The 14,170-nt window shown below is 38.5% G+C and overlaps 1 protein-coding gene across 1 annotated transcript; it reads left to right on the forward strand.

Annotated features, from left to right (window-relative positions):
• The first annotated feature begins 1,220 nt into the window (after positions 1–1,220).
• Positions 1,221–13,596, forward strand: LOC121412940 (subtilisin-like protease 1). The gene is made up of 9 exons (XM_041605702.1): positions 1,221–1,292; positions 2,467–2,569; positions 3,807–3,941; positions 5,067–5,217; positions 5,985–6,103; positions 7,846–7,996; positions 8,360–8,580; positions 12,716–12,902; positions 13,436–13,596. The coding sequence occupies exons 1-9, from the start codon at positions 1,240–1,242 to the stop codon at positions 13,594–13,596; spliced, it is 1,281 nt and encodes a 426-aa protein (XP_041461636.1). The 5' UTR covers positions 1,221–1,239.
• The last annotated feature ends 574 nt before the right edge of the window (positions 13,597–14,170 follow it).

Here is a 14,170-nt window from a genome sequence, read left to right on the forward strand (position 1 = left end):
TTATGTTTTCAACAAGCCGTGTAGGGGGCTATTTCAGGGGGAGCGGAAGACTTTGAAAATGGGTGTGTCTGAGGGGGCGACTATTCGTAAGATGATAATTTTTGCTTTATTTAAAAATGTCGAAGATGTTCAGCTCCCGCTACCCATCGGCTCTTGTGCTTAAGTATGGCATATAAGATTCAATTCCATTTGTTCATTAGTTATGCAGAAAAAATAAAACAGATCAAAATAAACAAACAATCGCGGAAGTCTTTCTTTAAAAGAATGGGCCCTATTTTGCCAAAAGAGCCTCAAATGCTTTGTTCTCTCTTTTTTCTCATTATTGACTGTTGTAAGATCTTAAATCGGGATAGCCCCTCGAAGCAGTCATCATTACGCTGGCAAGTCATGCTGATGATTAATTAGATTTTTACATCAAAGTGCCTGATTATTATGCATGTAAAACATCACGAAAGACTTAACCTCGTTGCCCCCCCCCCCCCACCCCGTACCACCCCTTTGATTGTACAGATCCATAGAGGGAACAAACTTTTAAACATCTTCTGAAAGGATTTAAAAAAACAAAATATTGATTCGATTGGGACATATGGTATAAGAAAAACAATTTTTCCTTTCCTTAACTACCGGTCGTTATCTTGGCGGCGAAACTGCCACTAAAACATCATTTTTCAATCAACACATTTTGGATTAATGATCTTATTAAGGTTTTTTTTATCTGATAGACATATTACTCCTCAAATAAACATTTTACTTTTTTCAAATTTGAACATAAACGTATTGGTATCGAAATGTCATAACGTCATAATTTAAACAAAATAACTGCCAAAATCCAAACAAAACAAACAGATGAACTATAATTATCTGTAGAAACTGTGCGTGACGGTCGTACAAGCTGATGGAGAAACAACGGTGAAAAAATATCGTTAATGACATACAATCTTCAATACGCAATACACGACCTGTTGCCTATTGTCCTTGTCACGTCCTGAAGTTGTCTTTTGAGTAGACGTAAGAACGAAAAAGATAAGAAAACGGGAAAAAAGGTTTTTCTTATCTCAGGAGAAAAGTATAAAAGATGGAGAATGGCCCGTGTCGAGATTATTGGGCATCTTACACCAGGAGTACTCAGAAATACCTAGCTGAAAAGAGAAGATACAGTTCAAGCGCCACAAATTCTGACTTCCAGGACAAACTGTTAAAGATTCTTGCCAGTGTCTCGAGCCACCTGAGCAGATCAAGATGAAGCTTCTGATACCACTGCTAGTGTGCATGGCTGTAGCATTTTATGTCAGGTAAAAATAAAAAAAACCTTATTGTTATATATACTTCGATGTAAGCACTGTTAGTTCAAGCTGAAATTGTATGATTGTTTTACTGGTTGATTTTTTGTCACCTTGGCTACCGAGAACGGCGCCATGAAATTCTTATCAAAGGTGACTTCACTTTTTCCTAACTTTTTGACTGCACGACCCAGTCCCTCTTTTTCTTTATATTTTCAAGGTTTTTTTAATAGTTACTGAAAAGGGATGAGGGCGGCCCCTGCATATAAAAATACAATGAGAGGTTTGAAACTGGCATCAGATTCCCAGAAAACGAAAATACGTTCCGCCCATGGGATTCCAAATTTTTAATACTTAAAAATGTCATCCCCTGGAACTGCCCCTGAATAAAATAATCACAACATCCTTCCAAAATGAAAAATTCTATCGAAGTGTCGAAAATAATCATGACAGTGGAATTCAAAAAAATAGTTATCCCCATATATCCAGTGAAACTAATTTACCAATTAATCACACGATTGATTGTACTATAGTCAAAGAATTAATCGTAGAAAAATGTTCTTCGGTCATAGCTTATATGTTACGGACCCCAGGTTGTTGTTTTTAGACATAAGATTGTCCACTGAGAAACAAGAGTTCCTAGAGCTCTTGGAAATGTCACCATTAACTTTTTGATTTATACAAAATCCATATTTTATTGGTCGAAATAGAAAATCAGAAACATAAACCCTCCGCTGAAATAATATATTTTGCCCAATAGATCATGGGCCGGCAACAACTGATCAGCTCCAGATCGACGATGCTCTACATTGGCCGCGGAAGCGGGGGGGGGGGGGGTGGCTGGGGTCTTCAGCCCCAACTTTTTTCTAAAAACGTGTACAAAAATTTAAAAATGACCATAGGATTGTGATTTTATGCATGAACAGCCCCCCCCCACTTTGAAAACCGTTCCGCCCCCCTGCTCTAGCTATTTCTTAGATGGTTGAGCACCAATCGGGGTAGCAGCAACTCCCATTTGATTACATCTTCCGGTCTGACGTGGCCCGGGCTTGAACCCCGACATCCCAGTTGTAAGGCGGACGCTCTGAGCCAAGACATCGGTTGAATGTAATATCACAACAATATTCATGTTTTACCCCCTTCCCCCCCCCCCCCCTTCCTCCAATCTCCACTTCCCACCACCCAGTCATGCAGATTCTGGCTCGGGCTCGTGTAGCTGTGAAGATGAAGATAGTATAGAGGACAATATGGAGGAGGAAGTTGCCAGTACCTACATCATCACAGCGGAGGTAATGATATTGGATTTTTAAGGGTCAAGTCCACCTCAGAAAAATGTTGATTTGAATCAATAGAGAAAAATCAGACAAGCACAATGCTGAAAATTTCATCAAAATCGGATGTAAAATAAGAAAGTTATGACATTTCAAAGTTTCGCTTATTTTCAACAAAATAGTTATACGAACAAGCCAGTTACATCCAAAATGAGAGACTCGATGGTGTCACTCACTCACTATTTCTTTTGTTTTTTATTGTTGAATTATACAATATTTCAATTTTTACGAATTTGACAATTAGGACCTCCTTGCCTGAAGCACAAAATGTGAAAATAATGGAATTCCACGTGTTTAGGGAGGAATGAAACTTCATTTTACATGACAATGACGAGAAAGTCAAAATATTTCATATTTCATATAATAAAATACAAAAGAAATAGTGAGTGAGTGATGTCATCAACTCTCTCATTTGGATGTAACTGGCTCGTTCATATTTTGTTGAAAATGAGCGAAACTTTAAAATGCCATAACTTTCTTATTTTACATCCGATTTTGATGAAATTTTCAGTGTTGTGCTTGTTGAATTTTTCTCTTTTTATTCAAATCAAGTTTTTGTTGGGGTGGACTTGTCCTTTAATGGTTGCAATTTAGGAATTAATCTTTGTTGTCTTTCACTGGCCACACCATTTAATTTGTCACCGTACTGGTCTTTTCCCCACATCCATATGTGATTCTCTCTTACCTCAATTCCAACTGAACTTTTGCGTGCCGAAATAAGATGATGATGATGAGGGTGACAATGATGATGATGATTATGATGATGGTGACGATGGTGATGATACAATCGCGACTATGACGACGATGATGATTAGGAGGAGGATAATGACGGTGATGACGGTGATGATGATTATTAAGATGATGATGATCAGGATAATGACGATTTGGAGATAACGTATCTCTTCAGGGTGTCATACAACTTTTCATTTGTCAACTTGGCGAGACAACATTTCTCGTCTTGTTGACAATGAATTTAATATATTAATTTGGCTAGATAATTTAATATCTAACCATCTCCGCAAGTCGTTGGCACTTTAAAGCTTCCGTAGACATTGGCCAAAGCTATTACGTTATTTCCATTTCCAATGATATCGTTTGTGTTTTTAGCATAAACTGTGACGTATGAGGGAGACATTTTATAGCAGGGCTATTCGACAGACTTTGACATTTCTTTCATTATTATTATTTAATGCAGAGTCAGAAGGACCTAGACAAACTTCTGAAGAAACTATCGAAAAAGAAAGACTGCAAAGATGCCATTGTCAAATCAGTCGTAAATGAATTGATGTTTGCCGCCACGGTGAAGATGAGTACAGACTGCGTCGAGGAGGTAAAGATGTTTATAATGAGCGAGGGTTGTTGTAGGCCTACTTTCTCCATAGGCATATACTATTTATTTTTTAATGATTAAAATATTTTTAATGATAACAATATTTTTTTATAATTTAAAACTAAACAAAATGCAAAACAAAATGAGAGTAGGGCAGTCAGCTATCTTGTTTCCAAGTGTTTTTTTTATGGCTTAATCCCATTATCATAATACAAATCAATATCAAGCATCACAAAATTATTAATTTTTGAATTCAATATTATATTTATAAGAAAAATGACTCACCAGTAAAACAAAATATAGAATGATATAATGTGGCAGAATCATTTGTACAATGATTTTTCCCCTTTATTTCTTGTCAGTCCCATGCGCACTCTAGCTCGAAAAGGTTCTCAACTGTTCCGATCATATACAGACGAGAGATTACCTTCTTTTCATGCTTTAATCGTCAACTATAATTAAATCATACATTTTACATCACTCGTCAATCCACCTATTAAAAAATAACGGGAATTCTAAAGAATCACGTAACACTTTTGGTGACTCTACGGCTTTAATTGACTAACGCCTTGCCACGTTCCTTAAACTTTGACACGGTGAAATAGAGATAGACTTCAGATAATTTTCTATCAAACTCGGAATAATCAAAAGATGAAAGAAAACATAAGCGGGTGACCTTATGACTCATGATTTCACTGATTTACAACACAAACATTGGGAAAACAAAAGAATCATTTTGTCAAAAATAGATTCGCATTCCGAAAAAATAAAAATCTAAAACGAAAGTGTCTTTCCCGATAAGATTTGCTTAAGTCTTGATTCATAAAATGGATCAATAGGGGGACATGGGTTTCCGTGATATGTGTATCAACCATTCCAAACTATCAAGTATGAGTTGACACTCACCACTCATCATGACTACACAAGTATGGAGCTATCTCTCTCAGATCATGCAGATATTATACTCACAGAAAAGACATTCCAAAGGCGAAAGTCTCAGATTTCTTTACAATTAATTGTGTGGTAGAGAATCGAAAGTTATTTCGATATCAAAATGATTTCAAGAAGACATAGTCATATTTGAATAACAATCAACCAGAATCGTAATTTGTTATCGTTTGCCAGGTGCACGATTGGGGCTATGAAATCGAACCTAATGCCCTCCAGTTCACAGACGATATATCGGACCCTTCATCAGTTGACGATATCCAGTCATGGGGTATTGATCGTATCGACCAAAAATTTCTTCCACTGGACAACGAGCCATTTAATATCGGTAAAGTATGGGCTGATCGTATCGAGGATGGGAAGGGAGAAGGAATGTAAAAAATTGTGGGTTTTTTTATGCCCCAAAGGAAAATTAACTCAATATGCATTAAGGTAAATTATAAATGAAACAGTTTAACAATGAAAAAAAAAACTAAAACCTAATCAGGCACGGCAAATTGATATGGCCTATGATCAAGATAACTAAATACCTTTAAATGACTGATTTGATGAATAAAAATGGTGCCAATTGATAGCTAATACCAATGGGTTTTTCTAAGAGGTAAGGAAATTTTGAAAAATAAAGTTTTTCAACCGCACGTTGCTGCCCAATAATTCAAGAGTTGGTCAAATGATTTGCTTTTTATATATTTGACTTCTTTATTTTTAGGGTTGTATGCGGGTATGATGTTTGCCCCCACTACCATATAATATTGTCCCATTGCCTTGTCGGTTAATTTGGGTTATTTGATTTTTCAAATATAATGGCTCTTGTGATATGTGCAGTGTTGAGAAAGGCAATCATTCCAATCATCAGTCATTAACTATGATCATTCTGCATTCCAACTCATTCCCTTCTCTCTTTCACCCCCTCTACCCACCTCCCCTTACCTTATTCTCTCCCTGGCCCCCTTCTTTCCCCCTCTCTCTTCTTCTCTCTCCATCTCTTACTCCCCTTCTATATCCGTCTGTCTGTCTGCACTTTTTTCTCTCTTTTCTGTCTCTCTGTCACTGTATTTTCTTCCTGTCTCTCACCCTATACGTCTCGCGACAAAGATGGCGGAGACGGTGTCGACGTATTTATCCTGGACACAGGAGTCTACACCGACCACTCGGAATTCGGTGAACTTGGACATAAACGGGCTGAGTTTTATGCAGATACCTTCAATATGAATGTAAGTACTAGTATATAGAATATGCATTTCCGATTTCATCGAAAAACATGTCTTGTTTCTGTATCTAGTTGTACAATCTTACGTCAACGGTGCAGAATCGGTTAAAAAAACAAGTTAAAAACAACAAGCTCAAGTTAAAGATGATTTTCAGTAAAAAGGAAAAACTCAGACCAGTTTAATGATGTTAAGATATTTCATAGATATCGGATATTTAAAAAAAAAAACAGAAAAAAGGGTATGTGTGCTAACTTTTACAAAGTGTTTATATGCATAGGTAAATGTGGGTGATAACACAGTCGATGGCGTCATGAATTCGACTTGTTTGATATTGCTCTTGTATTTCATCAAATAAACCCATTAAAAGGTATGTAGATTTCAGAATAGATTTTATATTGCTTCCTCACCAATGGGGATTATATCATTCGAGCGTTATTATCATTCTGAGAAATTTGGAGGGCGCCGTCATGGGCGGAAATCCAAGGGAAACGGGGGACGTGTCCCCCTACTCAAAATAGTAGGGGGAACACAATATCAAATGTCTCCCCTACTTTTTGTGGGTTTTTTTATAATGGTAAAAAATGCATCATTCAAAGTCGATATAAAACGTGTATTTTAGGACAAGATAACTTTACTTTGGGATGAAAACCCTTTTTTGCTTGTCAAATTTATTTTCGTCGAAATGACCTTAAAGTTGGGGTGATAACCCTTTTGTCCCCCCCCCCTTTGGGAGAGACTTCTGACCCTGGGCGCCTTTAACAGTAATATTTTCCGATTTTAACTTATACAACCCATGAGTGGTTTTTAAGATATAGAGAGGCGATTCCTCAAAATCTATTTGCGATACGAATCTCTCAACTTCGTTATTAATAATGACCAATCATATGCAAGCACCATACAAGACACCAGAGGAGCATTTAAAAAAGACTTATTACAGTAACAGTGCTTCTCAGCCAATCAGAATCGAGGAAACTTGTCACATCTGACAACATGTGGACATAGAATATTGATAATAATAATAATAATAATAGGCATTTATATAGCGCCATCTATCAAGAAATATTCTATTCCGAGGCGCGTTGTTATTATTATCATTACCCCGGCTTTAGCTCGAGCTGCCTCTCAGCGCTCATTCATTCAAGGAATTAATCCTGCCGGGTACCCATTCACCTCACCTGGGTCGAGTGCAGCACAATGTGGATAAATTTCTTGCTGAAGGAAATTACGCCATGGCTAGGATTCGAACCCACGACCCACTGTTTCAAAGTCAGAAGACTTATCCACTGGGCCACAACGCTCCACATGCTGAAATGCTATCCTGAAATAAATTCCGCACCCCCCCCCCCCCCTCTGTTCGTATACAGCCCCCAAAATGACTACTCGTGGATATTAAAAGAAAATGGTAACTTTGACTCTAATCTTTGATCACTTTTGCATGCCTCAAGTTCTGATCAATATCGTGTTGTTTTTTTACATTAGTTGCGCATTGAATTTAAAAAAAAATTATGTGCGAAATCATATCTCATAAAAACTATTCCATTCAAAAGTTGCATACATGATATATGTTGTTGTTGTTATTGTTGTTGTAGAGTGTATATGAATAATAAGATACTATGAATACATTATTAAGTGCTAAAGAAACATTCTTGAATGGCATTCGATTTTACAGCACTACTTGTTTCCCGGCTATATATGTTCTGAATTTAATATTTTTTTTTTTCTTGATGCTTTTGCTTCAAAATCAGAACCCTACAAAAGGCGACCCTAACGGTCACGGGACCCGGTGTGCTAGCTCTGCTATTGGTCAAACTCTTGGTGTTGCGAGAAAGGCAAAGGTCAAAAGCATCCGTGTGGCCAATCATCAGGGCACTGGTTCTATTGAAAAGTCTATCTTGGGTAAGAAAAATAACATATCATCTTAGAATGCATTTATTCAATCATTCTTCAAATCCGTGTGAACCTTCCTCGAAATTGGCTGCCTTCATGACTGGCAACCTGATCGTATTTTTATGCTGACCTGCTCCCCTTCGTTGAGAACCACTGTAATTTGGTACCCTCTTATTTTCGATTTGAGTTCAGTTGTATTTTATTCAGATGTATTGCATCTTTGTTATGTGACTGATAAAGTTTCGTTTAAAAACCTTTTTTCAGTTATCATCCTGAAGATGGTCTCAAAATGAAAAATCAAAAGTTTGAACTTCACCCTAGGGTTAGTTTTCCTCCTCAAGTTCTATCTTTGCTTTCGTTTTCATTCATTAGGTTTCGATTTGGTCCACCAGTATGCAGAGGAACAATCAAGTGATTACAAGTGCGTGGTCTCGTACTCATTGACGTTGCCCACTACCTCGAAACCGTTAGATGAAGCCGTCAAGAAAATATCACAGAAATGCTTCGTGGTCGTTAGCGCCGGCAACTACGGCAGTGGCAATGACCCCGATCTTGCCGATGCCTGCAACTACTCCCCAGGGCGGAGCGAACATGTGAGTACAGAGGGGAGTTTCTCGCTCCACGATCATGTAAGAAGGGTTCAGGTTCATAGAAAATGTATTGTCAAATACCCTTTATGACAAATTAAGGACAACCAAGAAGTCTTTCTCGAAATATGTGACAAAAGGAAAGCATTTTTGTCTTCGACTTTGGACAAACGACATATTTTGCCACTTTTCGTCAGCTCCGAAACTTAAAAACGGCAGCTCCGTTCGCAAAAAAAATCCATGCTTTGAAAGACAGTTTAAAATACTGTGTACTTGAACCCTCTGTGCATTGTGGAGAGGAAATTCTAACATTTGCGGCCAAATTCAAACCGTACTCTAAAAAGAGGGAGAGATAGAGGAACGATGATCATTAACATGATTAAGGGTCATAACATATTCATTTGTTTATGTCATGTCTGTCCTGTAACTGTACATTGTGCTCTGTTTCCAAGACGTGCTCATAAGCATATAGATGTACCATTGGCTTTATAATTTGACTAATCTTGCATTTTTCCTTATCTGTGTGTAATGTGTGTGCTGACCTGAGAAAGCCGTAAATTGCGCGTAAGAGCAAAAAAATGTATAGCTGTATATTCAGAGGTATTTTATGCTAAGTTCACACCAACGGCGAATACCGCGCTTTAAATCGGCGATCAATTCGGCGTCATTTTTTTTCAAATTTCAAAAAATCTCACGATCTCATCAGATATGTTATGCTCTGATAAGCTCTGATGCGCTCTGATACGAAGTTCGTTCCCGCTTGTACGACAAATTATTTCCCGAATCGCCACGGCTTCTCACGCTATGATGCCGATTGGTCAGGATTTATTACGCTTTAAATCACGCTTTGATATGCTTTATTACTCTTTGATAAGCTTTGATGCGCTTATCACGCTTTAAATAACGCTCTGATACGATTATCAAGATCTCTTGTGCACTGATAGGGTCTGTCAAGCTCTGTTACGCAATGACAAAATTCGAGATTCTGATTGCAACCCGACTCTGATCCAGAGTATATAAAGATGCAGCAGATACACGAAGTCATTTCATCTTTGGCAGAAGAACGAGATATGGAAGTTCAATATGTACCAGACTATGAACCATCTTATGATGTAGACATGACCTTTGTCTCCATGCTATATAACTACATGATAGCCCTCGAGGCAGAGGAGAGAGAAAGAACAGCAAAGACAAGAGGAGATTGAACTACCAGCAGGAGGGAGAAGACCATTCATCAGGTGCTGCTGGACCAGGCCATGGCTCACTGAAGAAAGAAGACAGCAGTATATGGCCAGTACACTATCCTCTTAGACATACAACCGCGGTTAGAGGACCCTGTTGCCTTCACAATGTTCACCAGAGTAACCCCTGAGGTGTTCGATGAGATCCTTGCGAGAGTTGCACCAGTCATCCAGAAGCAAGAGACTAACTACAGGCACCCTTTGTCCGCTGGCCTGGCAATCACCTTGAGACATCTGGCCACTGGGGACAACTACAGATCACTGGCATATGGTTTCAGATGTGGTATCTCAACCATATCAGAGTTGATTCCAGGAGTGTGCAGGGCCATTGCAGAGACATATAAAGATGAGATCTTCAACATACCTACCACCCCTGAAGCATGGAGCACCCTTGCCCAGCAGTTTGAACAGAGATGGAATATCCCCCATGCAATTGGTACCTTGGATGGAAAACACACAGCCATTAAGAAGCCAGCAATCAGTCTCTACCACAACTATAAGGGCTTCTTCTCTATACCACTGCTGGCATTGGTAGATGCAGAGTACAAGTTCATCTGGATTGAGCTGGGAGGTAAATGACACATGTCTGACTCTGAGCTTTTCGAATGCCTAGAAGATGGGTCCATAGGGCTGCCCCCATCATGCCCCCTCCCTGGAGAAAATCAGCTTGATACCCCTACTTCATCCAGGGTGACGATGTTTTTGCCCTGAAGAGCTACATGATGAAGCCATACAGCAGAAGAGGGATGACAGATGAACAGAGGATCTGCAACTACAGGATCTCAAGGGGGAGAAGAGTGGTGGAGAATGCCTTTGGCATCATGACCAACAGGTTCCGGTGCCTGTTGTGAACACTGGAACAGAAGGTAGATAACATCAGAGATTTGGTGGAAACTGCTGTGGTGCTCCACAACCAGCTGAGGAAGAGGGTGGCGCTGGCAGCCAATGCGGTGGACCACGAAGATGAAGAGCACAGCTTCGTACTAGGGGCCAGGGGAGGGGGGCCTCACTGGGAAGATGTTCCGCAACCACCTGCAAGGGGGAACCTCGCCACTGTGGATGCCAGACATCAGAGAGATCATCTCAGAGAATACTCTCCAGTGGGTGCTATCGACTGGCAACAAAAAATGGCTGGGGTGGTACTTCCTGATTGAGTCAAGAAAGGAGTGGCTCAGATATCGTCAGAAGCAAATGATGAAGATAAAGACTTTTGTGTCTGGGAATAAGAACATACTCCCATATGCACATTCGTTTTTTTTAAATACAAGTTTGAAATAATTTTTGTATTGTGTGTACTTGTGAAGATTTTAATATTATTATTGATGTTAATGTTGTTGTTATGTATTTCATCTGCTTGTAAAAATATAAATACAGACTTTATTGATTTCTTACCCATTAAATATAAAAAAATACTACTATTGTACATCAGGAGTGAAAATTTAAAGGAATCAAGTTGCAGAATTCGAAATTTAGACATGTGCGATTAAAGACTTTTAAAATACGCATTTTGTGTTAAATTGATTATTACAAATTATTACAAATTGATTTTCTTACTAATTAAAAAATTAGTTAGAAAATCAATTTTATAAAAGAGAACATAAAACAAAGGAAATAAAATATAAAACATTATTGAATTAAAAAATGAAATATAATAAAAAAAAATAAATAGAAAAAAACTTTGTGGAAAACTTCAAGTTTTAAAGAGTTTTTCTATTTATTTATTTTTTTATTCTATTGCCTTTTCTATTTTATCATGTTTTATACAGGGTGTCCCATTAAAAAATGCCCGATACACTTCTGGTCGTTTTTTTTTCATTATTTTTTTGTTTCATTGAAAAGACCAACTCTTCATTTAGTAATTGATCCAAAAATACCCAAATCACATTCAGTGGTTTTTGTGTTATAAGTACTTCTTGCAAAGGTCTGTAACCGGTAAAAATCAGGCTGAACGAATCCTTAACTGTAGGGCCTATGGGCAAAGTATCAAAAGTGGGGTCACCGCTTTGAACCAAGCTCTCTTAAACTCTGTTAAGCTTTCCTACGACTTTGATAAGCTTTGTGACGGCTTGATAAGCTTTAATACGCTCTCCCCGCTTTTCTCAATCCGTGACAGATCGCCTCAAATTTTTAAACAGTTTAAAAAAATTTGGCGCTCTTGCCGAATGTCCCGAATTGCTCAAAGCTTTCTCATGCTCTACTACGGTCTTTACGCTTTAATTAAGCTTTGTTACGCTTTGCCACCGCTTTGCACGCCGCTTTAAAGCGCCATCAAAGCGGCGTTGGTGTGAACCTAGCATAAGAAATTCTCAAGGAGAGCGTACCAAACCTTAGAACAGATTAACTGGAAAGAAAACAGCGTCAAACAGTGTGTTCACATAGTAGACTATTTTCAAATATTATTCACAGTGCTAAATGCCCAAATTCAATACTTTGAAAATATTTTCACACTGTGGACACCTCGATAGTGTGACTTTACACAGTGTGTTCACATGGTCGATTATGTGAATATATGATTCAAATTGTTGAAATGTCCAAACTAAACAGTGTGAAGGCGATTTATACACATTGTGTTCCTCACTGTGAACTCATGCACTCTGGCACAAACCATGTTCTTTCCTGGGGCCTGTTGCAGAAAGAGTTACGTTTAAACGCAAGTCAAAAAATAAAACGCAAGTCCCAAATGCGCGCTGTTGATTGGTTGAAAATCAAGTTATGTATGATTTTTAGAGTTGCGATCGATTGCAACTCTTTCTGCAACGGGCCCCAGTAAGGGTAGTAAAACAAAATCACGTCTTTTTCTTGAAAATTAGTAGAAGTTAGTAAATTACTTTAACATGAATGCTGCTGTCTGTAATACATCACCAGTGTGAAAATTATCTTACAAATATTCCAATCGACAGGTATTCACCATCGGAGCGTCCCGTCTTCGGGTATCACAGACCGAGGACCACAAGGCGGGCTTTTCCAATCGCGGCAAGTGTGTCACGCTCTTCGCCCCTGGTCATAAACTCACTGTCGCTTCCAGTAAGGGTAACACAACAGTCGAAATCAGCAGTGGAACATCCTTTTCTGCTCCAATTGTTGCAGGTAGGCTCAGAGAGAAAGAGAGATTGGTAGAGAGAGAGAAGGACAGAGAGGGTGTGTGAGAGAGGGAGAGAGAGAGGGGAAAGAGTAACATTGTGGGAAAAGGTTGAAGGTGCCGTTCTATGGGGGCACTTTCAGAACCTCAAGTACCCCCCCCCCCCTTAAAATACGGCATTCGATGTACGAGTTAAAAGAGTGCAATGTTCCAATTTGTCGCAAATCAACACGTTTAATCTACAAATGTTACCAATCCTGGGTAATTTGATACCTCCTCTGCAAAAACGCAGAATAATTTAACACGGTCCACAACACTGTTTAAGCGTTAGGCTAACACCAATTTGGCAATTCAGCAGCACCAATTAGTGTAAAAAAAACATCGGTTTGATTCTCAACAGGTGTTGTATCAACACATCTCGTGTGTGGTCCGATATTATGGTCCAGACTGGTGTTAGATTAACACCGGCGTTTTCGCAGTGTCTGATACTGAATGTCAGAGTATTAAATGGTTATTCATTTCCATGATAACCCTTCTGCAGGTGCCGCAGCTTTGTTGCTATCCAATGGATGCAGTATGGCTGCAGTGAAAAGCATTCTGGTTACCACCGCCACCAAAAACCTCCTGCAGGATCTAACAGAGGAGCATCTTTTCTTGAATGTCGAACATGAAGCTTTCAAACATCCCGGATGTGTTTTTTAAATCGAGATAACTTTTATCGGTTTATCGAGTATCGATCGGTCTATCGAGTTCATATCTCATTGATTATGCTTCCGATTAAACAATCTTGCAGAAATTAGTGGCTTATTTCCGGATACATAAACTATGCCATTTAGAATTCGCTTTATGGGAATGCTCTATAATTTTGACTGAATTTTACACTGATTACTTTTATTATTAATAATAATGAGGGTTTAAACGTAATGCTGACAGATATGAATAAGTTTCGAATAATTTAATTTGCAATTGCGTCAGGAATATGTATACTTGAGGTTCGATATTCCACTCTGAGCTCATTGCATTGTAGTTATCAATTGTCCTAATCCTCTCTCAGCAATTCTTCATAATTAATGCAAAATTAAAAACAACTTTTTGTGAACCAAATCTAAAACTTGAATATATGAACCACCCTATCACATCATAAACGTGGAAATCGGTTCTTATAGAAGATTGAGCGATCACCTACTGTTCCCATTATCGGTCTGCAATCATTAATCCTTGTTGTTGACGGTCCATATCAATTTTTCTAAAATTCAACTAAAATCAAGCTAATGTT

The sequence above is a fragment of the Lytechinus variegatus genome, chromosome 4 (assembly GCF_018143015.1).
Source record: "Lytechinus variegatus isolate NC3 chromosome 4, Lvar_3.0, whole genome shotgun sequence".
NCBI classification, from domain to species: Eukaryota; Metazoa; Echinodermata; class Echinoidea; order Temnopleuroida; family Toxopneustidae; genus Lytechinus; species Lytechinus variegatus.